General features: G+C 39.3%; 1 protein-coding gene across 10 annotated transcripts in view; it reads left to right on the top strand.

Annotated features, from left to right (window-relative positions):
- Positions 1 to 24820, top strand: part of CACNA1D (calcium voltage-gated channel subunit alpha1 D) — a 184241-nt gene that overhangs the window by 73630 nt on the left and 85791 nt on the right. For 7 of the 10 annotated variants that reach the window (XM_068157789.1, XM_068157796.1, XM_068157794.1 and 4 more), the window contains exons 8-9: positions 11202 to 11305; positions 23318 to 23487. In XM_068157789.1, the coding sequence (XP_068013890.1) occupies positions 11202 to 11305; positions 23318 to 23487 (274 nt within the window). Of the gene's footprint in view, positions 1 to 10606; positions 10711 to 11201; positions 11306 to 23317; positions 23488 to 24820 lie in introns of all 10 variants that reach the window. The other 3 variants (XM_068157798.1, XM_068157788.1, XM_068157797.1) reach the window with 2 other exon arrangements.

Genomic DNA, 24820 nt, shown 5'->3' with positions numbered 1-24820 from the left:
ACCAGTTTGCATCTGAATCCCATACATCCTATTATTTCCTAGTGTCTTCATCTGCCTACTTTGCTTTCTTTGATTTACATGTAATGCACTGGGTAGCATGGATCATGTTTTATCCACAAAAATGTGACTCTCTAGTGCCAAATGCTGGGCTTAACTGTAGAGGTTAAGGTGTCGTGTCCTTGTTTTCAACAGCCAGTGCAGCATGTGTGTACCCAAATTGTGCCTACACATTGATACATCTTTTTCTTTCATATCAGGATTGTGATTATTTCCAGTCACAGTCCTTTCTGTTTGCTCTCTAGCCCTAACTGAAAGCTTATCCTATTAGTTTTGGACCTCAGTGCAGTTCATGTTATTGGCAAATCATGAGCTTCTGTATGCCCAAGTCTTTAATGCTCTGGCTCACATTCTAAAGCTGAGAGCATAGTATTCATTGCCTCATTTTCAGTTTATGCTAGCAAGCATGCAAGAACTACAAACTCTGAGTCTGCATTTGCATATCTGACTCTAGATTTGTTACCATCTCTTTCAAACATCTAAGTTTATAGTCTATTAATGGCAAAGATGTATTTATAAATGGCTTTATTTTAGCTGTTTCACTTATTCCATAGGAACACACACAATGTCCAGTAGTACTTGCCAGTAAAATCCCCAATTTTCCTATGAAAATAGTCATAGAATATAAAGGATAATTTCCTTGTTGTGAAGTTCTCTTGAGTTCCTACACTTGAATAAACAACACTGACAGTATTGTAAACTGAATGAGAAATGGTCAGGGACTCTGTAAAACAAACTACTTTATGTGAGGGATTGCCCACACAGTTGATTTAATGAAGCAGCTGTGCTAGTGGCTACTGAATTTTACTGTCAGTTTTATGCACAGATAGTGCATTACTAGCTCAAATATAAAGAGCTCTTCAGCTCTCTCATACCTACCTAGTGCTCTAGCACTGTTCAGATGAATCTGGGCATTTCTAAGATTGAAGCACTCAAGCTGTAATTGCTGAATAATGGTACATTGATATCTTATATGGTTTTGCCTATTTATACATGTAGGTTAACAAGATACTCCCTCAAAGGTTCATATTTAAAACACAAAATTTATCACTTAAAATGTCTCATCAATCTAAAACATCTAAAACTTGCATAAGGGTTAAGAAAAAGGATAGCAGCTTCTTAAACCCATGTTGGCTGCTACTGTTTGATGGTAACATATGTTATCAGAACAGAAGTACAGCATAATTCCTCTGCTTCTCTAACAAAAAGAAGGGTGCACTTAGAAGTCTGTTTTTTGGTTTAGAAAGAAATTCTCCTTGAAGCATCTTAACACATCTGACAAAGAAAAAGACATCACATTTCTGTACCGCAGGCTGCTTAGAGCAGCACTTCCCCTCTGCTTGTATAATATGCAAGTGTCTACACAGTCAATGCATTAATGTTACTGGAAGTAACATACCAAGATAGGAAAAGACTGTGTCAATACTTCTTTAAATGCATTTCCATAACCAGGCACAAAGAGCTGTGCCTTCCTTTGCAAGTTTCCAACAGTACAGGAAGTCTTTGTTGTGTGTAAACTGTAAAGGTTGAAGCTCACTACATGTTTGTTTTCTACCTGGACAAAAATTTGCAGAAATAATTATAACTCCCACATAAACCTGGATGTAGAAAAGAAAATAATTACAATAGGAAAGCAAGGCAAGCTGTTGTCTTTTGAGAATGTCATCAGATACTGAAACCTCAGACAGTCTGCTCATCCTGTCACTTTTTAGATCTCTCCCAGTTCATACATTTTAAAGGACAGCCTACACAGGAATATCATAAGGGGATTTAAGCACTTGAAACCTGCTGATGTGCTGCCAAAGTTTTTTTATCCTAAATGGAAGCAAATATTTTGTAAATACATCTCACAAGCAAACTCCTTGGCTCAGGCACAAATACATTATTCTTCCCTAAACAAAGTTGCAAAGTGTGTTTGAAGTAGTCGTCAGAGTGCTGAGCAGGAATCTCTTTCAAAAAATGTGACTAAGGGACAAGTAAGCAATAACACTGCAGAACTTCAGAGTGAGTGCCTTAATAAACCAACAGCAAACAACTATGTCAGGTGATTTAAGTCATATTGATCCTATTACAGCTGCAGAAGTTGAAGGTGTGTTGCGGTAACCAAACAGTACTTGTCAGCAATGAATTTCAGCTTACAGTCTGAGAGAAGTCACAGAATGTGTCCAGTTCTGAGCCCCTCAGGTTAGGAAGGAGGTTGACTTGCTGGAACGAGTCCAGAGAAGGGCAACAAAGTTGGTGAGGAGTTTGGAACACAAGCCCTATGAGGAGAGACTGAGGGAGCTGGGGTTGCTTAGCCTGGAGAGGAGGAGACTCAGGGGTGACCTTATTGCTCTCTAAAACTCCCTGAAGGGAGGTTGTAGACAAGTGGATGTTGGTCTCTTCTCCCAGGCAACCAGCACCAGAACAAGAGGACACAGTCTCAGGCTGCACCAGGGGAGGTTTAGGTTGGATGTTAGGAAGAAGTTCTACACAGAGAGAGTGATTGCCCATTGGAATGGGCTGCCTGGGGAGGTGGTGGAGTCACCATCACTGGAGGTGTTCAGGAGGAGACTTGATGGGGTGCTTGGTGCCATGGGTTAGCTGTTTGGGTGGGTTGGATTGGTTGATGGGTTGGACGCGATGATCTCAAAGGTCTCTTCCAACCTGGTGTATTCTATGTATTGTAATGCTTGACAACTTTTCTCCCTTTCTTTTCTCAGTAAACAATGTCACAGATTGATGACATAACCCTTGAAAATCTCAGGAAATATTTTTCTGCCTTTATCTACTAAGGATAGCTTAATGCTGTTCTTCGAGCATCACTCAGCACCACTCACAGGTCATTTAAGGGAGACTCTTCAGTGAAACAAGTCAGCTCATCCCCAAAGGCATTGATGTGCTGGATGCACACTGCTCCCAGCCTTTGATGACTACATAGCCAGAAATTTAACACATGATATGCAGCTGCAGAAGGAGTGATAGAAATTTGGGGTAACAGTATTAACATATTGTGTAAATCATACTGAAGAGCCAGGGATTGCAGGCAGGAGTGTTTGAATTTGTGTTAATTACTTGAATCCAGTTCCATGTTGAAATTTGGCTTAACCTCCCTGCCTTTTAGGTGGTGATTTGGACTAACTACTTTTTTGAATGTTCTCTAACAAGAAGCTTCAAATCAACCAATTTTAGATTGCAATGAGACAAGACTTAAATGGCCAGTAAATTAGAACCACAAGAAAGAGAGACAAGGGAATGATGAAATTCAGACATGCAAACAGAGCTACCAAGCCAAGGAATATACCTGTTAAAAGTTCGAAATAGCATCAGAAGGGATGATCATACATTTTTTTTTTCACAAGTGATAATTTTAAACCCAAAGATCCCACCTGAGGAGGATTTGAAATTACCTCATAGGAAAATATCTTTCCCATGAAGTGAACTTAATTTATTCTGACAAGATATCTAGCGTCTCAGTCTTTGCTGACTGCTGACCTGTACTGCAGTCAGAGCATGGAACTAATTTCTTGTCATAGATCACTGCAAACACTCAAAAGAACACACTATTTCTCTCCAGAAAGTTTAGATAAAATGGAGAGAAATGGGATTAGAAGTAGACTAGACTTTAGGTAGTGCTAAGAACTCCACTAGGTCTCTTCTCCCAGGCAAGCAGCACCAGAACAAGGGGACACAGTCTCAAGCTGTGCCGGGGAGGTTTAGGCTCGAGGTGAGGAAAAAGTTCTTCACTAAGAGAGTCATTCATCATTGGAATGGGCTGCCCATGGAGGTGGTGGAGTCACCATCCCTTGAGGCGTTCAAGAAGAGATTGGATGTGGCACTTGGTGCCATGGTCTAGTCATGGGTCTGTGGTGACAGGTTGGACTCTATGATCCTCGAGGTCTCTTCCAACCTTGGTGATACTGTGTGGTACTGTAATAGCTAGAGTTTCTTCTAAATGCTTTGCCACAAGAAGCAACTAAAACTTTAAAACTATCCTAGTTCCCAGACTGTCCCAGGATAACACCTCAGTAGATAAATTCAGATCTGCCTTGAGCATTGTTGGGTTTTTTCTTCCTCTTCTTTCTGCATAAACTAAGGTAACAATTTTACAACATCAGTCCAAATAGTACCAAATGCTGTTATGCTGGCATAATTTTTCTTTGTATCCAGCATATGGGAACCATTAAATACATCTAGGTATTATCCCAAGCAGTATGGTGCATATATAGGTGGCATAGCAAATATGAAAAGAACAAAGTATTTGGTGCATATCACTAAAGTGGATGCAATTGCTGTGTTCATTTTATTACAGCGCAGCTAAACAGTTTAAAGCTAAACACACTGTTCATCACAGGAGTTAACTCATTTAAATAGATTTTTGAGCCCTTAGATTTAACAAACCAAATCAATACATGAGTTTTATAAATTTCTTACGTGAAATTAGTTTGAATAGAATAGAATAAACCAGGTTGGAAGAGACCTTTGAGATCATCGTGTCCAGCCTATCATCCAACACCACCTCATCAACTAAACCATGCAACCAAGCACCCTATCAAGTCTCCTTCTAAACACCTCCAATAATGGTGACTCCACCACCTCCCCAGGCAGCCCATTCCAATGGGCAATCACTCTCTCTGTGTAGAACTTCTTCCTAACTTCCAGCCTAAACCTCCCCTGGCGCAGCTTGAGACTGTGTCCTCTTGTTCTGGTGCTGGTTGCCTGGGAGTAGAGACCAACCTCTCCCTCTCTACAACCTCCCTTCAGGTAGTTGTAGAGAGCAATAAGGTCTCCCCTGAGCCTCCTCTTCTCCATGCTAGGCAGCCCCAGCTCCCTCAGCCTCTCCTCACAGGGCTGTGTTCCAAGTCCCTCACCAACTTTGTTGCCCTTCTCTGTACTCACTCCAGCAAGTCAACCTCCTTCCTAACCTGAGGGGCCCAGAACTGGAATAGTACAGATCAATAGGTAAAATCACTAAGAAATTGTTAATCCTAACTGTTGCAACCATCAAAGGAGCTGAACACTTCTGTTTTGTTTTACATGGAGTATAGATTTTGTTAAACCTGTTAGAGTTCTTCCAGAATCCAACAGAAAATCTTTGGGTTGTTATTCTGTAGAAGCACTAATCTTAATTTCGTTATGGTATGTCCATCTGCTCTCCAGATTCAACCTGAGATAGCAACCAAAACACAAACCAAATCAAAACACCAGAAAATAACTGCATAGCAGTCACATTCAGCATCTAAGCTTTACTTGGAGCAGTTTTTGATTCTCTCCCAGTTAAAGACAGTAAAATAATTAATGAAACGTCACCAACAATAGTTAGGTAAAGTAGCATTAGATGCAAAATAAAGTGTTTGAATGAAAAAAGTCAAGACTTGCATCCAAACATATCTAATATTAAGAAAAATGCAAGCAGTCAGCTTTTGAAGATGAAATGCTTTATGTCTAAATGATGTACTTTATTAGCTGGCAGTGGTTAAAAATAACAGAAGTTAGAAATTGAGGTCTGTTCAGATAGATCAAATCAGATTAATAAAATCAAAGCAGTGTCTTGCAAGTTGAGATTCAAGTTGAAAAGGTCAATTGTATGCGACCTGTATGCAGCATGGTTTACCTACAGAAAGTGGGGGCCAAATTTTGAGGTGAAGCTTTCTAAATACTTAATTTTTCACTTCTTCAAGTGGTAATTTCTCTTTAGGCCTGCCTCAGTGGCAGAGCCACAGAATTGTGGTATTTTTTTGCCCAGCTATTGCTGAGCTGAATTGCTTAACAAAGCAGTGGTCTCTGAGTTCACATCCCACTGGTGCATCTCTCTGCTGGTTCTGTGTCAGCAGTGGGGGGGAGAAAATAAAAAGGTGTGTCTGGCCAGCCAGAAGAACGTCAGGGAAATCTGTGCTTTAACTCCCAAACCCAGATAAGATTGAACATAAAATTGCATGCTTTTATAAACCATCCTGCAGGCTGCTATGCTTGAAACAAAGCATGATTTCAGTCAGCCTTAAGTTAACCCCACTTTAGATAAGAATATCCCAGAGCAGAACCTTCTAAACTAGAATAAATAATCTGTGATCTGAGATTTTGTGAACCTACATTGTACACTTGGAAGCATGTAGGGTTGGTCCCATTTCACAAAATACTAATGTCTGAATGAGAGGGCATCTCTCAAGGCTGTTTGTCAGTCTTGATTGTTTTTAAGATGGTCAGGTGGATTATAGGTAGCTGAGAAACATAAGAAATTAAGCAAGTTTGAAACATTGTGGAAAAGAGTTGAAAACAGGTTCATGCATCAGCATGATACTAATGCAGAATTAGAGGTGTTGCTGCATTACTTCATCCCCAGTAAGGACTTGATTAACAAAACATACAGAGACCTTGCAACAGGGTTTTTTCTGCAAAACCCTGCCAGCTGTACAGAAAAGTAAAACCTTGACCTGTGTGCAGTTGCATGTGGGGATTTGACTCACAGATACCACAGACAGGCAGAAGTTGTAATGATTTGTGCTTGATGTTTCAGATTGGAGTTTGCCATCTGTTGCTGTGTAATATTAATGGTTATGTCTGTTGTAAATTTGGCTTTCTCCCTGTTTCACTTCTGAGTCTTGGTCTCTGATCATCTACACTGCATTGTAGCGATAGCTGACTCCATCTACAGCACAGCTAATTCACTCCAAATGCTGGAAGAGGCAGTTTCAGGCTGTACCAAGTTTTTCCTATTAGCTCAAGACAATTCTTCAAGACTTTGCAGATGTATACTCACAAGCATATGCATGTCACTACATAGAGCCAAATACACAGTGAGGTACAAGGACTTTTGAATTGTTAGTTACTGTGTGACTTGCAAAAGGAATAGGAAGAGCTTCAGGATTCAGTTCAAAATTCTTTTCAAAGCTGTTTAAGCATACAAAGCTAATTTCACATCTGTATGAAAGGAGTGAAAATGGCAGTGTAGCCAAAAGTGACATCTGTGGAAGATGTTTTTAAACACCTGAGTAGTACACATCTACTATTATGGGGAAACAGAATTAAGTGATATGAAAAGTACTTTGTCCTTCATATCATCCATTCTACCATTCATCTGCCCTCTAGTTGACATGATGGACAAATGACTTAGAACTGAAATCCAAACAACAAGACTAAATCTGGAAAAGGGCATGAAGAAGGGCGAGAGGGTCGGGGTGTTTTTGCTGTAGGTGTTGTGGATGATAAAAGCTTAATGGACTCAGAGATGAGGCAATTCTATTGAGAGCCATTAAATATGACACCTCCTCTGCTATAGTACATCCCTGAGCCACACTGGCTGGGAGATATGCAAGACTATTGGCTGAGGATTTGACATGTGCTATCTCCTATCTTGGTGTTACTTTAGCATATTTTGGGGGCTTTTATTGCATCTTCCAATGCATCTGGAATTTGTCTTCATAACTTCGTATTCTGCACTTTGGGTGAGAAATTGGCATTAATCCTTTCAACTGAAAATGCCTTGTTTTTGAGGATGGAGATTTTCCTGTGCTTGTATATTAACCAAGATCTACCTCAATTTTTAATCAGAAGGCAAATTGATTCCTTTAATCTTTCTTTAATTGAAAGTTAAGGAAAATGCCACTTGACTTGTACGAAATGAACAGCAAAGTTCTCCATAAGGAGAGGATTTGATTTTATACTTTCAGCTCTGGTGCTAATGCAATCAGAAATATTCATTAATAGCAATTAAAAAGCATTGCTCCAATACAGCTTAATTGTTTCTGGAATTAAGTGGTAAGATTCTTGAGTAGATTCAGTTTCAGATTGTTCCTTTTAGGAACTCAATCTTAGACTAGTGCCCAAGTATTCCACTAGATTAAAGGTCCCTGAGTCAGGAATGCTTTTGAGTTAGCCTGAACCAAAGCATTGGTTAGCTGCAGTTTCCAATTACAGGGCATTAGTCCTGGATAGAATCACAGAGTGGTAGGGGTCGGAAGGGACCTCTGGAGATACCTGGTCCAACCCCTGTACCAAAGTAGGATCACCTAGGGCACCACACAGGAATGTGTACAGATGAGCTTTGAAAGTCTCTAGGGAATGAGACCCCACAACCTCTCTGGGCAGCCTGTTTGGTACTCTGCTGCCCTCAAAGTAAAGAAGCTTTTAGTGATTTGGCTTACTGCATAAATGAGAAGGAAATGCAAATCACAGGTGTCTACGCTAATAGAACATTCATGGCAGAGCATGGAAATGTCAGCTTCAGTCCTTGCTTACTAAGTTAGCACAATGCCTGGCTTCTAGAATATGTTGTTTGTGAGCAAAAAGTGTATCAAGTTGGACTGCAGTGATTCTCAGAGCTCTTTTTTCTCAAAGTAAAATGGGAAATATAAAATGGGAACTATAAGTATTCTAGGTTCTTCAAAAAGATTGCTGGGAGGGAAATGTTGGCATGAGCATCAGATGCCTTCACTCTCAATTCTGAAGACCTGCAAACAGGTGTTTGCTAATGGTATAGTTCAGTACGAGGCAAAATGCATTCTAATGAATTTGAAATGTAATAAAAATGTTTGCTCTTACTAGCTGTTGTTAGAAAACCACTTTTCCTATAGCATGTGAATCATTTATATGAAGTAAACTGAATTCAAAAGTAATAAATTAATTATGAATATGCATATTAAAAATTGGAATAAATGTTATGCCTAAACCTTAAGGCCAGATGTCTACAACTAAAAGAAGACACAAAGGGCAATGTACACTGGGATGAAGCAGAAATCCAGTCTGGGCAATAAGGTCTTTTATTAAATGCCTGAGCCTCTTCATTCATTGCTAACACTTAACAAACGCAGGGGACTTGCTCTGAGGGAATGGGCATGGATGATAAAACAGAAACCACTGTGGCTGTTTTCCTTAGCTGAGACATCTGACACGCTAGGTATTGCTAAAAGTATTGAACAGGAGAGTAAGTATATTTTGATCTGTATAGTGGCAATGTCATGATACAGTTTATGTCATTTATTGAAATCAAAAGGGAAACAATCCAAATCATACATTTTGCAGTTTCCTTTTGTCCCAACAGGTCCACATAATTTTAAGTTACTTTCAGTACCTCTGTTCAATTATTAAAGCATTTAAAAAGATTATACATAGAGAGATTATTCTAAAGGATGTATGAAGTTGTGTAAAACAACTTTGGGTTACTTAGGAAGTTTGCTCACTTTCAGTAGTATAGAGTGGGATCATTACAGGTCACCACTGAAGCAAAGTGCCTATGGGCCTTAACCTGCAAAGACTTAGTGCGTGTGCTTATATCTAACCATCCACAGGGCCACCTTGCAGAAACTGAGTTTGATATATTTTGAAGGGATAGAGGGGGAAAAAATAAGGTGTACAGTTCAACAATATTTGTTCCCATGTTTAATGTGTCTGTTCCAACTGAGCTGTTAAGGGAAGGAGTCTGACTTGACTTGAGCTTAAAGCCTAATCACAAATTTCAGGTACCAGAAAGACAATGCTATACAGAGGAGAGAATGAAAGTTTGCCCAAAGATTCTTCTGTGATACCAGATCCCATCTTGAACATTCATTCCAGTTTTACTGTCTGCTGAATTTTCATCTTGCGAATCTAATGCAAACTTGTCAGCATAATCAAAATCCTCTCCCACAAGATGGATTTGCAAAAAATTCCAAGTCAGAATTAATTTTGTCATTTACCCAAGTGTCTTTTAGTACCAAAATGCTACACACAAACCCAATTTTCCTCTGTTTGAAAAGATCTGGTTTTTTATCTGAGCAGGCCATCTTAGATTTTCACAGGTGTATTTCTTGACTCCATCTTCTGATGGGTATGATGAGCTTGCTAAGAACAGACAGTAGAAAAGGTCTTTATAGAAAAGCTTGTGTAAGTCTACAAAGAATATATTTAAAGCCAAATGACTTCAACTTTACTTAAAACAAAAAATGCAAACAACCCAGTATCAACTTTTAAAGCTTCATTTAACCTTGATCTTGATGCAGTCTTTGTTCAGAAGTGTTGCTGCTATGTTTCTAAATTTGATTTTGGTTTTTCATTTTCCTCAAATCGTGTTCATGTTTTTACAATTAAAAAGGGAGAATGACTTTGTGAAGTGTCTGACTGCATCTAACTGTAGTATTTCAGGAAAAAAATATTGCAATGGCAATGTTACAGAAAAAAATATTACTTGTACTGTTGAGACACATATTTATGTTTCTTTTCTCAAAGGGTCATTCACATCACTGTGATACACATGAACTAAAAGTCCTAATACTTCAATATACTTTATAAGCATTTTAATTAGTGAGCTCTGAAATTTAGTTCATGTTCTAGGTATTAAAGAACAGAACTCTTGCAGTTCTCCATTTATGCTTGATAACATTTTTGATCTGAATAGCAGGTTCACTCATTATTTTGCTCTATACGTTGGAAATGCAAAGTGAATGTGGCCAATGCCTTCTTTCTTGTGTTATTCTTTGAGTACTGAAGGAATGCATAGAATGCTGTCTCATCTGAATGGTTCAGCTCTTTTTTTCTCTGACTCTTCATTGCTATTACTGTAGTGATCTACTCTATAAGATCATCTTATTTCTTGCAGATGAATGATGCTATGGGATTTGAATTGCCATGGGTGTATTTTGTCAGTCTCGTCATCTTTGGGTCATTTTTCGTACTAAATCTTGTTCTTGGTGTATTGAGCGGGTAAGCATACACCTTTTTCATCATGAAGGCAGAGTCCTGAATTCAGTTGCCATGAACACACAGGTTATCTTAAACAGGTGAGACTTCAGTTAACATGACATCCTTTAATAAGCCTCTATTTCTTCCTTCTATGATTACAACAGAAACAGTTTTCCGTAGCTGAAATAGGAATAACATCCAGATACCCAAGTCAGAGCTAAGATGTACCAGTATATATTATTCATGTCCACGCTTGTGGCAAAGTCATTAAAAGGACTACTAATTCTCCTGCCCTTACTTAAATAGTATTTAAATTTGTATTCTAAAGCATTGTATCTACAACATAAATTGGGTAAGTAATTAAATGTTCATTGATTTCTTTACTTTTTTCTAAAGAAATGAATAAGCCATAAACTTTTGAATGTTGAAACCTACGTGATCTGGCAGCTGCAAAAGGGACTCTGCTGTTTAATGAATTACTGAATCATAACTTATTTCCTTACATTTTACAGGTAAATGATGCAATAGGATGTGAATGGCCATGGATCTATTTTGTTAGTCTTATCATCCTTGGCTCATTTTTCGTACTTAACCTGGTTCTTGGTGTACTTAGTGGGTAAGCAGCTGAGTTAACATTGTGTATGCTACTGCTACTTGTAAGATGGCCTCTGCATTTACTCAAGCTTCTCAGTGATGGCTTTTTTGCATGCACTTGAGATTCTTATGTCATCCTACCAGTGTTTGCTCTTTTGACTGAACTGTGTGATTCTGGTGCCTGTATCTGTCTGACATCACCTTCACCATGCTTGCTAAAGGTACTCGTTAAGTGAGTTACTAATCTCCTTGTTTTATAATATTCCATTAGGAAGAATTGTTCTGCAAGCAGCGATGGGTAGTGCACCTGCACAAATGCTCTCTCCTATAGTTATAGACAGGTCTCCTTTTCTGAAAGCCCAACTTTGCCTTTTGTTCAAATACCCATGAATTGCTTGGAAGTTATATTTCTTTCCAAAAAAAAGTAATTGCAAATTATTTTTAATCTGTGCTTCAATATTTGTCTTACAGAAAGAATATGACTAGCATACCTTAAAACAAGGTGTTTAATGCTTCCTGTATTTTAGAGCTATGTTCTGCCATGACAACCTGCACCAGCAAGCTGATACCTTTGGGATGTGATTTAATGACCATGATGGTGTTAGGTCAGTGGTTGGACTTGAAGATCTTAGTGGTCTTTTCCAACCAAAAAGCATTTTGTGATTCTCCATATTTATCAATAGTCAAATATCTATTTCATATACTTTCATATACAGCTTTTTGGTTGTTTGTATACTCTAAACACTAGGCAAAAGCTGAAGTCGTGTCAGTTGTAGCTGTATAATGTGGTTTTAAACTGTGTCAGTTGTAGCTGTATAGTGTGGTTTTAAACTGTAGTTTATGGCAATAGTTTGCAAGGTTTTCTTCTTACAAAGCCTCCTTACTGAGGTTACAACTCCACTTCCTTTGGCATTTTCTGGTTTCTAACACACTTGAGCTTGGAAAAACTCCACTTTATTTATTGATCAGAAAATATTTTTATTTAGAATAAACCAAACCAGGTTGGAAGAGACCTTCAAGAGACCTTTTCCCATGAAAGGTCCTGCTAGCATGTACAAAAAAGAAACTTACCATAATTATTTGCATTAGCTTTTTGTTTGCCAGAGCAATATTGTTTGTTGTATGTCTTAGGCAAGCTGTGCTATCTTTGTAAGCCAACAGAAAAATTCCTCTTGCATAGGAAGCAGCCTGACACCATAGCTGATTGTGTCATCAGATTGCTGATTGTGTATGCAGCTCTAACTGTGGTATTCCCATGTGGTACCTTCGACTTCCAAAGAGTTATAATATTTCATTATACACCTGAAATTCAGGCAACTGAAAAAAATGTCCAGTTGCTGGTATGATATCTATGCTACAACAGCTTTTGTTTCTATCTTTACTTTTTTTCCTATAGCCAATGAGTGGTTTTAAAAAGTGTGTTTTAAAACTGCAAGTCATTTATCTGTGATAGATTACTGTCACACACTGGACACTAGTGAAGGCCTAATTTTACCTTAACTTTCAGAATCACTGTACAAAGCAGGTTAAAAGCAAAGAGGTAGTGCTACAACACACTGCTGATTTTCAGATTGAATCTCTTCCTGATTTGTACAGTTGTATTTGCTTTGTTTTCTTCAGGGACAAATGTCTAAATTCTTGCAAAAGTAAGGGCCTGGATTTCATGTCCCAGGCCCGCTAGATAAACAAAATAAGCAAGATAAGGACAGATAAATGAGGGTAGCTGTGGGCTCATTTATTTTTTCTCTTGATACTGTTACCTAATGTTGCTAACTTCCCACTGAAGTGGGTAGAGGATTAGGTTTTCACAGCTCCTTTCCCTGGCCTTTAAGAAGGTCATGAGCAGCCATTAGTTTTCTCCCTGTTGTGAGAAGGTGTCCTGTGGTAACAGTTTACTAAATATTCCTCTTTGCCTTGCATGACTCAAGTTGTTGCTGGTTTCAGATTGTCATGTTTTTAAAAATGAGTTGTCTGGTGAGCAGTGCCAGATTTGGTATGTTGATGCACATACTCATGTTTTCTACTGAGGCCTAGGAAATTTAGAGAGACTCTCACAGCTAAGCTTTACATTTCATTTAATATATTTAAAATACTTTATAAAGGTCACAACAGTGTGATATTTGGCAGAATATGGAGTTCCGTAGTTGCTCTAAGGGGAAGAAGTGTCCTCTTGTCCTTGGGTTCTCTTCTATGGACAGCAAATTGCTGCTGAGTTGATCCACAGAGCTCTAATGCTCTTCAGAACCCTTGCTGGCTTGCCTTTGATTTGCACTGAACAGAAATGGCAGTGTCAAGCCTGATGTGACCTCCCCTTAAATTCATAAAGTCATTAATTCCTAAATTTATTTTCTGCTATAGTGTCACCTAACTACAGTGTGACTTCAGAGTGCTTGATGAATTGCTTGCCCTAAATACATGAGAGCCTTCTTAACACTCCATTTTTAGTTGTTTTTGGTGGTTTTTTTTGTTTTCTATGCTGAAGAAAATTACACTCATGAGCTGAGATGTGATATATAAATATCATCAATGATTGGGAACAGAAGTAAGATAGCTATTGTACCAAACTACTGTGTGGTAAATAAGTGAAGAAAATGCCCTGCCATACTTCTATGAAACTCTGACAGTGGTCAGTGTGGAATAGTGTTAACATTGATTTATTTTGATCACGAAATACCATGAGTATATCAGTAATAAATATTTATCCTATTTTCTTTTTAGACCTACCTGTCTAGATCTTAGGGGTAAAAATTAGGTATGCCTATGCCTTCTGAGCAAGGCATTAGATCTGTAACAGATGCAATGGTTTTTAATTTGAGTGACTAGCCTGTAGGTTTTATGATCTTCAAATGGTAGCATGAAACTGGATTTATCATGAAGCTACAAAGAAAAATTTCACTAAATCTATCAAACTTCAAGAATGCCAAAACGATGCCAACTTACTCGAAAAGCATGGCTTTGCATACAGATTTTGGAATCTGAATGCCTAACACACCTTTTCTGTATGAAAGTGTTCCTTGTAATGCCAAGTTATGCTGTGTATATTGAAATCTGTCTGCTGGTTTGATCTGTTTGCAGTTTTCAAATACTCATTCATGTCCTTGCACTCCTTTGTTACTCTGTCACCATCTGCCTCCCTGTATTTCTGTAATGCTTCTTGTGCACTGCATGTTTGATGTATTTAGATGCTGTGTAAATGGATGAGAATGATGATTTGGGAGATCTTTTGTTTTACATCTAGCTGTTTCTGAAGGTGAGTGTTTCCTGATGATCCTTGTCAGTTTTGCCTGCTGAAGGAGACATTTTTGAAAATAGAGTTCATGTGTTTAATAGCAGATGTGTAAAATGATGATGTGTGTGTGTGTAATCTGCATGTGGTAAATATTTTGATGGCTGCATGGAAGATGACTTGTGGAGATTTTTTTTTTTCCCTAAATATTCCCCTTAATAACAAGGCTGGAGAGAATTTATAGGCTTGAGGTAATTCAGCTTTTGCAGAATACTCTCTTTTTCACTCTGCATTAGATGCTAATATTATTATTCACACTGTTTTCAAAGTGAATTTTCAGTTGAAAAACTATTTCAGTTTGCAGGAGTCTACAGGATAAGACATTCTAGGGAAAGACTCCAGGTCAGGTTTTAGAAGTGGCTTCAGATTCAGCTCAGGCTTTGGTTTGACCTCAGAAATTACAAAAACAGCTTAACAAGGCCACCAGAAATGTTTCCAGCTCCAGCAATGACTTGTACCACCTGTGTCCTGTCCTGCATTAAAAGTAGTGCAACCAGCAGTACGAGGGAGGTGATTCTTCTTCTCTGCTCTGCTCTTGTGAGACCCCACCTGGAGTACTGCATCCAGTTCTGGTGCCCCCCAGCATAAGGACATTGAACTGCTGGAGCAGGTCCAGTGGAGGGCCAAGATGGTCAGTGCTGGAGTACCTCCCCTGTGCAGGCAGGTTGCCAGAGTTGGGGCTGTTCAGCCTGGAGAAACCTTCTAGTGGCCTTCCAGGGCTGACAGGGGGCCTACGTGAAAGCTAGAAAGGAACTTTTTTCAAGGGCTTGCAGAGGTAGTACGAGAGGGAATGGATTGAAGCTTGTGGAGGGGAGATTTAGACTGGATATAGGAGAGATTTTCTTTACAGTGAGGGTGCTGAGACACTGGAACAGGTTGCCCAGGGAGGTCCTCCTCATTGCCGCCTCTGTGGAGGTGTTCGAGGCCAGGTTGGATGAGGCCTTGAGCAATGTGGGCTGGTGGATTGTCCCTGCCCATGGTGAGGGGGCTGTAACTAGATAGTGTTTAAGGTCCCCCCTAACCCAAACCACTCAGAGATTTTATGATTCTGTGATTGCAGACTTAAAGCTGTGTGTGTCTCTGAATACTGATTTACAACCTGGTAGTCACAGGGTGATCACGACAATTTTAATTGCCTTCGTAAAAATGTCTCTGGCTAGGATTAGGCAATGAGGCTTTGGGGCAATTTCATGCCTGATGGAATGGCACAGAAATTGCCACTGAGGAGCTACCCAGCAATTTAGCTCTGTGGAAGGTGACAGCCTGCTTCAAGAGTTTGTTTTTACCTGTAGCTCTGGTTCCACACACGCTGTGACAGGCAGAAACTGGACCGATGGTCTCTGAATTCATGAAAATCTAGGCACAGAAAGCGGGAGCCGAGGACAGGCCTCCTCCAAATACTCCGAGATAAAAGAGCAGAGTAGATCATGACTGGGCAATGGAAGAGACAGTGAGGTGAGGTTAGACAGTTAAATTGGAAAGTGAACAAATGATGCTGAACACTAAAGAAGGGAAGAGAGATGCTAAACCTTAAAAAAGGGAAGATACTCATCCACTCTTTTACCTTTGAAAGTGCATTGGAAGTTAAAACAAATGAGCCAGTAATTAAGCATGCATTAAACTACTACGAGTAAAGAAAATCATACATTGTACAACTTTGTTACTTATTTATCAAGAAGCTTGGGTTTTAATGATGCATGATAATCTATTCCTGAAGATAGTCCTTATCATTAGGGCATGGTTTCCACTGACGGCATTTCTGCTCAAGGCATTAGGATTTCTTTGGGTAGCCATGGGAACAAATAAGACCTTTCAAACACACTTTAATAAATCTTTGTAAGTTGAATGTATTGCCTTTCTTAAGGACACCGAAACATAAGCTTTGACGTGTCCTCATGTCCTCCTACATGCAAGGCTTGCAGGTGACTAAGAGAATAATTTTTTCCAATTTCTTTCCCACAGTATTATTTGCAGTGTATGTACATAATGAGCCTAAAAGATAAGGTTATGTGCCCCATCTATGATAATCTCATGGCAGTATCTGTCACTTAATGTCACATAAAATATGTTAGTGCAGATAAGCTTATATACCTAAGAACTGTTGTCTACGGTATATAGAGAAAAAAATCATAGAAAAAGACATTTGAATAATGATGAACCAAATAGAAATGGCAGTCAGCTGTCATCTGTAGTCCTTCAGCAAAAGGGAAATGAACTGGTTTTGACAGTGTTCCTTTTCACAGTAGAGGGAAGGCTTAGTAAAAAAAAAAGCCAACAAAACAACCAAACAAATCCTGTGGATAAAAATTTAACACCCTCACATAAACAAACAGAGTATACACTCAAAAAAGAGGAGCAGGACTTCAGCTCTAGGTCTCAGCATGACCTAAGCTGCTTGTGACCCAAAGCAAGTTTTTTGTTTGCTGTATGACTGTTCAAAATAAAACTCAACCACAAATAGGTACAAAACAAGGAAATACTCTCCTGGATTGATCAATCATTAAATAATCAACAAGTACTGGCAGCTGTATACAGCAGTAACTCTGACCAACTGCTTAAGACAGAGACCAATAAAATCAATGAAAGTAGTTCAGTATTCTTGAGTAAGAGCTTGAAAGGAACTGACTTTATTTCAGTCCTTCAGGCTTATTAGGGATTAGTCCTGATCAGTGCTTGCTAACAGGCTCTCGGCAGGTAACAAACTCATCAGTTTCAAAACTGTGTTGACAGTGTGTATCACAGTGGTGGGGTGAATGCACACTGAGCTGTGGTCCTACACTCAGTACTGGCAGTTCTTCCTCTAAGAAATCCAGTGTGTGAGCACATCTTACTCTGCAGATATAATGACAGCCTGAACCATTAGATCTGTTTTGTTGCTCTGTCGAGTTGTTCCCTGTCTCATTCTTAGTGCAGAAGATCCCATTCCACCCATGTGTGCCCTGGCACAGTGATGTCACATAGGCCCTCTGTTGAACAGAGGTTGTGCTGGAGCTGTTGAGTATACGTCTTGTCAATGGCTAACAAACTGTATAGAAATAACTGTATGGAGGGAATACCAGTTTGCATTTCCTTATCAAGAACCTGATGCTCCTTGCTCAAGGAAAATCCCTGCTAGAATATTTTGTGCTGCAGAAATAATCCTACAGTTTGCAGCCTACGAGTTGATATTATTTCTAAAGAGTGACAATGATGTGTACAAATCTGTACTACCGAGCAATCTGAGGTTACTTAACCTTTTCTTTATGTCTCTCTACATCTGTTGCACTTTACACCCAGCTGTGAGCTGTTGTCCATGCTTATTTGTACAGTTGAAACAATTTCAGTTCTCTGATTTGATGCTGCTGATTTGTTGGTTGGTATGGTTACCACTGTGCGAAACCTCCTCTGTGAGCCTGGTGACAAACACTGTACTCCTGTGAGTACATTTTTGTTGTTACATGACTGTTCTCTGCAAATAAATGAGAGTCAAGTATGTCTGGGTGACAGTTCCACATATAGCATTAGCATAACACTTTCCACATACCAGACCCCATGTGCAGTAAGTTCCTTACTGCAGGAGATGAATTTTTTCTCACTGTGTTTTCAGTGACTCAAAAGGGCAGTCATATATCCGATGAAGAATTGGTGTCTTGGCATATGCTTAGATGTGGAAGGCAACTGCTTGTTTCCTGTCATCAGTGCCTAGTGATGCACAGAAGACACAGCAACACTCAGGCTTTTGCACAAGCCCCCTTATGGGAAGTGTGGAGCTGTTGACATGGAAGGGCTTGCAGCCGATAGGAGGCAAGCATACATGACTCCTTACTTAACCTGTCCGTGAATTACGAAGAGAAGGGGGAGTATACCACATAGTCATAGCTAAGCAAACTGTCTTCTTGGGATTTTTGGTCAATATGACCCTGCCTCAAATTAAGGTGTAAAAACCAGAAAGATGTAATTGAGTCCCAGTAGGTACTCCCTGCTGCCACCTCCACCCTCTCGCATCAAGCCATTCCTAGCTGATGAGTGCCAGCAGGAGTTATTTCACTCTGCTGAAGAAAGAAAAACTTGGCATGAAAATGATTGCCCTGGACTATTGAAGCATGAACCAAAACCTGCATTTGATATGCTTCTGCCTCAACAGCTACTGCTGTTGATGAGTCTGTTGTGCCTAAACAGAGAACTGAGGTCATCCTTCTGCAAGGAGACAAGGAATTTTTGGGTGATAGAAATTGCATTTTGTGTAGCAGTTTAGTTAGCAATAAAAATAAGCTGGACTGTGTAGGTGAGCCTCCACATAATGCTTTACTTCACAGGTGATGACTTCTTTCAGATGCAGGTGCAACTGACCAAGTTTTTACACTAAGATTGCAACTTGGAGCTTTACTCAGTTTATGGGATATTGTCATATGCTGTAATTTTTAGTCATGTTTAACTAGATCAAAATTAGGCTGGCTGGGGCTTGGACATCCAATTTGTTTGTATTTCCAGGGAAATCAAAAGCTAATTGCCTCCATTTAGGTAGCAATAATCTGTCCTTCAGAAAATATATTTGTGAAGGCAAACAGGTAATTATACAAGGTACTGATACAGAAGTTATATATAGCTCTGCTTTCTAAGAGTCTTCAGAAGAAGAGATTTACAGAAAGCACTTTCTAGCCTTGCTAGCCTAAAGTCTTAAATTTGAAGCATATTATTCTTTAAAATACGAAACACTGGTGAGCTTGGCTTTTTCTACTTGAAATTAGGGCAAAACCATGTTCATTGAGCCCTATGCTTTATGAAAATAGCTTGGATTATTTTTAAATCATAGTGTTACAGGCAATAGACCTGATTTTCATTTCACCTATGCCAGTGCTAAATTGGAGTAACTCCTCAGTATTTTTCAGCTTGCAGCTTGTGATTTAAATCAGTCTTCAGCCATTTTATTGGAGAGACCCTTATGAATGCTAGCATGGCCACAACCTCCCTCTGAGTACAATTTTTGTCAGGTTAGTCAATGAGTAACACCGCTCCACGCCCTCACCCCACATACACCTTTACATGCCAGATTGAGATAATTTTATCAGACCAGAATGAGATCTGTATTCTGAAGTTAGCTCTTAGCACAGGCCTTTGTGAAACCAAATATTGACAGAGCTTTAATCCACTTTGCGCAATTAGTGTGCTGCTACTTAAGTCTGTCAACTTCATAGGCGTCCAAACTGAGTTACTAGGTTGATGGCAATCAGGAAAGCTGGTTAAGGCCAGTAGTCTAACTGTGTCAGTCCCTCTGCTGACTGCATAGCCTAAAGCTTTTTCTTTCTGCCCTGGACTCATCCTGCACTCTATAGCCATGAATGCGCATGAGCAGCTCTCCTGTTCCTGCTTCCAGGAGATCAGCCAGTGGTGATATGTCTATATGTCTTTTTCTATGTATTCAAGAGTCTTGTCTAAATGTCTTTGTTGGAAATTTTAAAGAGCCAGCATCGCTCCCTCATCTCACTCCATCACCCTTCTCAAATAACTTCTTGATTTTGGGGAAAAATGCTTTTGTTTTCCTGATGGGAAACACTTCATATTCCATTCATGGCATTTCAGTAAAGGAATGTATATTATATATATATATGTGGCCTGAAGGATGTCACTTTAGTGTGACTGTGATAGGAAAAAAAAAAAAGCACCATAGAGGCAGATTTCTCCCTCTCTTAATGAAATGGTAGTCTTTTTGAGAGTTACACTTCCTTACAAAGACTCATATTTAAAAAAGCAAACTAAAATTTTAAGTATTATGGAAATAAAACACCCTTGCTTCTCTCCCCAGTGATAAATTGCAACAGCATTTAACAAGACAGTGTCTGACTTCAGTGCTGTATTAAAGAGCCAGGTCAGTTAGCTGTGTGTACAGAAAGATGGGTTTCATTCTCTGTGTACACCATTTTAATGGAAAATCCAAGTTAAGAGTTGTTTCAGTCATGAGAAAGGTGCTGTTAGAAGCATCAGCTTTCACCAGCGATTTAGCTTTTAAACATTTTCTTTTACAAGGATGAGCAGAGGGCTGGAGCACCTCTCCTGTAAGGACAGACTGAGGGAGTTGGGGCTGTTCAGTCTGCAGAAGAGAAGGCTCTGAGGTGACCTCATTGTGGCCTTCCAGGATCTGAAGGGGGCCTACAAGAAGGCTGGGGAGGGACTGCTCAGGATCTCAGGTAGTGCTAGGACTAGGGGGAATGGAATGAAGCTGGAGGTGGGGAGATTCAGGCTGGAGGGGAGGAGGAAGTTCTTCACCATGAGAGTGGTGAAGCCCTGGAATGGGTTGTCCAGGGAGGTGGTTGAGGCCCCATCCCTGGAGGATGTTTAAGCCCAGGCTGGACGAGGCTCTGGCCAGGCTGATCTAGTGTGGGGTGTCCCTGCCCATGGCAGGGGGGTTGGAACTAGCTGATCCTTGTGGTCCCTTCCAACCCTGGCTGATTCTATGATTCACGTAATAACAGCAGCTTTCAGTTTAGTTTAGTTTACATCCATCACACATCCTTCACCTTAACAAAAAACTTAAGGATCCAGAAGGACTTACCTGACCAAACCCGGAATACTTAGTAAAGGTTTCTTACTTCTCGTTCATATTATATCACAGCAGTTCTTTTTGCCAAAGATACTGCTTGAGGAATGAGTGTCATGAGTGTGTTGCCTTAATCACATGGAAAGAGTGGTATCTTTCTCTAAGTTTAAACCCAGCACCCCATAACCCAAACAATCTTTTGTAGGCTTGTGGCATCTGATTTTTGTTTGGTGTCTTTTTGTCTTGATTTGGGGTTTTTGTTTTGTTCCTTTTTTAAAGAAATCATCCCCTGGAGAGATCTGTTGATCTCTTTCACGAGCATTTTTGTTAAGGGATGACCTTTTGTAGAACCTTGTCCTTGGATGCTAGGTGAAGGGTAGCAAATGCATAGCAAGCACTGGCATTCTTCAGGTTCATTACAGTGCCATCAGATGGAACAGAATGGTCTCCACATGCCAAATAGAATCTTTGTTTAATTAAGTCCTCAGCTGTAAAATGTGTAATGTCTGCCTCTCTGATTTTGCAGGAGAAAGCTTTTTAGCTTTTACCTTTCACTCTGTAACCTCCACCAAAAAAAAAACAAAACCAAAAAAGAAACAGAAACAAACAGAGAAAACCCTCACAAAACCCACAAAGCACAGCACACCAACATAAAACCAGAACCAAACAAACAAGGCAGCCAACCCCAATTCTGTATGGTTGCACTTAAAGAACTTAACTTTCCTATTTAGCAATGTCAGTACAGAAATTCAATGAATAGATGATGTGTTTGAACACTGCGAATGAAGTGATAAAAATAACCCCAAACAGACCCTGCAGAGACTGTCTGCAATTCCAAATAAGTAGTGTCTGTCACCAAAATGCAATATTCCATTGAAAAATGGCGAAGCTTTCTGTTACTCTGCTATATTTTATTAGCAGGCCAGCATCCTACTCCTAATTCTGTTCACCTTGTTAAAATATTTTGCAAATCTATGCTAATTTTCTTATTTCTTTCCACTTGAAAAAGGATATTATTGAGTGCTGTGATAAATTTCCCTGTGGCAGTGTTTTGATGAGGGTATCTTCAACTGAAAGTTCACAATTAATGAAGTGGATGCAAATTCATAGTAAAGGAAATTAATCCAGGCATTTTTTTTTAAGGTTTAATTTAATCCCCATTGTGAGATTAATAGGTTAGTTAGCACAAACTTAGTTTCAAACATTAAATGGGTACAGCGTTAGAATATAACAAAAAGGATGCTTGCCTACTCCTAATCATGCAGTGTGGGTACTCAGATAAATTGGACAATGCTTGATCCTTCTAGTGAGGGCACTTAGGTGTTTAGCACTGTGCATCACACCAAAGGCTGTAATAATGTCAGTGTAGGAGATGTGCAAGAATTGCTGGATCATTGTCTTGAGTCATTGAGGGAATTGTAGATACACGGGGTAGTTCATGTTGGAAGAGGCCTCCCTCAGTAGGCATGCACAAAGAGCGTAACTTAATTATTATTCTGTGATGGTTTAGCAATTGATCCAGATGATGAACTAAACCAGACAGTGAAGTGCATTTTCTTGAGACTGGAGATGTAAGAGAGGGGATTCAGTTTCTATGAAAGACAGCAGTTCTCATCTGTGAGAGCAGGGTTTCTAGATTCTGTTATAGGGAGCAAAAGGGCAAAACATCCTGATCTCAAATGGTGCAGGTGTATGAGGTGGTTAAGAGAGAGCTTATTAGTGGAATGTTATGACCCATATCCTGAAATAGGTAGTTTTGGACATGTCCAGTAAATGGTGGCTGGAAGAGGAAGAATTTTAGAACTAGCTGTCAGAGTTTCCTTTTCAATGAAACTGATGCTCAGGTCTCTGAAATGACTTCAGTACTGTAAGTCAATTTCTTTTCATAGCTGAGTTTTAAATTGGTGCAGACAAGCACAGGACTAAATAGGATTGGTGGTGCTCTTCCCATATGAGAAGAATCAAGAATACACTACTTAATTTTCAGTGCAATTATAAAAGCTCTGCAAGTTTTGATGTAAAGTTACAGGGACTTGCCATGACTTCTTTGTGCCGCTGTCTTGTTTTCAAAGAAGTGCTCCAGTCTTTGGTGTGGTTTATTCAGTTTGTTTTCTATGTCAGTATATTATTCTGCAATGTCAAGACTTGAAGGACAGTGCCTGGGAGTTTGACAATCAGTGTTGTGTTTTGTTTTTCTTTTTCTTTTCTTTCTCTGCTTTGTCTGAATTTGATAGAGAATTTTCCAAGGAAAGAGAAAAAGCCAAGGCCCGAGGAGACTTTCAGAAGCTACGTGAGAAACAGCAACTTGAAGAAGATCTGAAGGGATATTTAGACTGGATTACACAGGCAGAAGACATTGACCCTGAGAACGATGAAGAGGTTGATGAGGAAGGCAAGCGGAACAGTACGTGTTCTTTACTCTGGTATTTCCACATGGGACAGTTTGAATGCTCTTAAGAATGTCCCACTGGGGTGAATGCAGCCCGATGCTGCTGTCTGACTTCCCCTTTGCAAAGGTGTTTCTTAGCAGAATAATCACGTCCCTAATATACTGATCCTTGGTGATGAAAGATCATTCAGAATCTTACCACACAATTTTGGTCTGAGCTGTCTGCAGACAAATCATTGTCTGTACTCAGTCACTACTGAGACTTAAAACCTTTGCTCTATTTTTGTTCCACTAAAAGTGTACAAACGATGTGCCACTGTGATCGTAATACCTTAGTCAAGAAGAGTGTGTGCTCGCCTTTTTGTGTGTGCAATAGCAATAAGAATAATATAAAAAGTTCAAAAACTACAGTAAAAAACCAACCAACCAACAAACTTTGTGCTAATAGTGAGGCCTTGTTTTTTGAGTTTTAAAGTAAGGAGGAAATGATATTCTGAATCTTCCTGATATTCAAGAAAACTCTAGGCCTTTTTTTACCAGATGTATTAACTGAGTTTGAAATAACTGAGATCTGGGATTTTTGTTCAACACTAGGAAATATAACCATCACTTACAATGCATTTACCTGGCAGTAGCATATAGTGTATTAGAGGAAATGTAATTCATGTTTGCGTAGCTCTCCGAGTCCCAATGTGAAGGAACAAGTTGGTTTCATGGTACTGCAGCAACCACAAAAGTTATAATCAAATTCCCTGTCAGAAATTTTGAATTACAGCAACATTTCAATATTTTGAGGTAGAGGTTATTTTAGTCCCTTAGCAATATTTACATAGTATCAGTTAATGAGAGCAATGAATCAATGAATGAGAGCATGGATTCAGGACGTGGTTTATGGTTTGATACTAAACATAAGATTAAGGCCCAGATTGCAATCTATCCTAATGTTAAATAGCAACATGCTCTTCATGCAGTAGTCTGGTGTCATGGTATTTGTTCACTTAGATACCATGGAGTATATATAAGAAAATGCATCTGAAAGTGGTTTGTCAAAGGCAACTCAGAATATTATGTTCTGTGTTGAAAAAATACTGTTCTTGTAGTGCTGCTAATTTATTGTTCACTGTGCTTTTAAACTTACAGTACATTTTAGCAATAGCAAAATAGTGACAAGTGTGTGGTTTGATATTGAGGTATCTGTAAACTTACCTCTGCATTGCACACAGTTAAGGTTTTTGAAAAATTGGGAGGTTCAGAATTTTATTAGCTTTTTAGTTAGCAATGAAAGCTGGGTACAGAGCTGTGTGGCTGATTGGAAAGAAATTAGGATTTTATTAGAAGCTGGAAGGCA

The sequence above is a fragment of the Melanerpes formicivorus genome, unplaced genomic scaffold (genome assembly GCF_026170545.1).
Source record: "Melanerpes formicivorus ecotype bairdi unplaced genomic scaffold, bMelFor1.0.p_v2 SCAF_38, whole genome shotgun sequence".
NCBI lineage: Eukaryota > Metazoa > Chordata > Aves > Piciformes > Picidae > Melanerpes > Melanerpes formicivorus.
The sequence above is the reverse complement of the archived record's forward strand: the minus strand, read 5'-3'. Positions and strand labels throughout refer to the sequence as shown.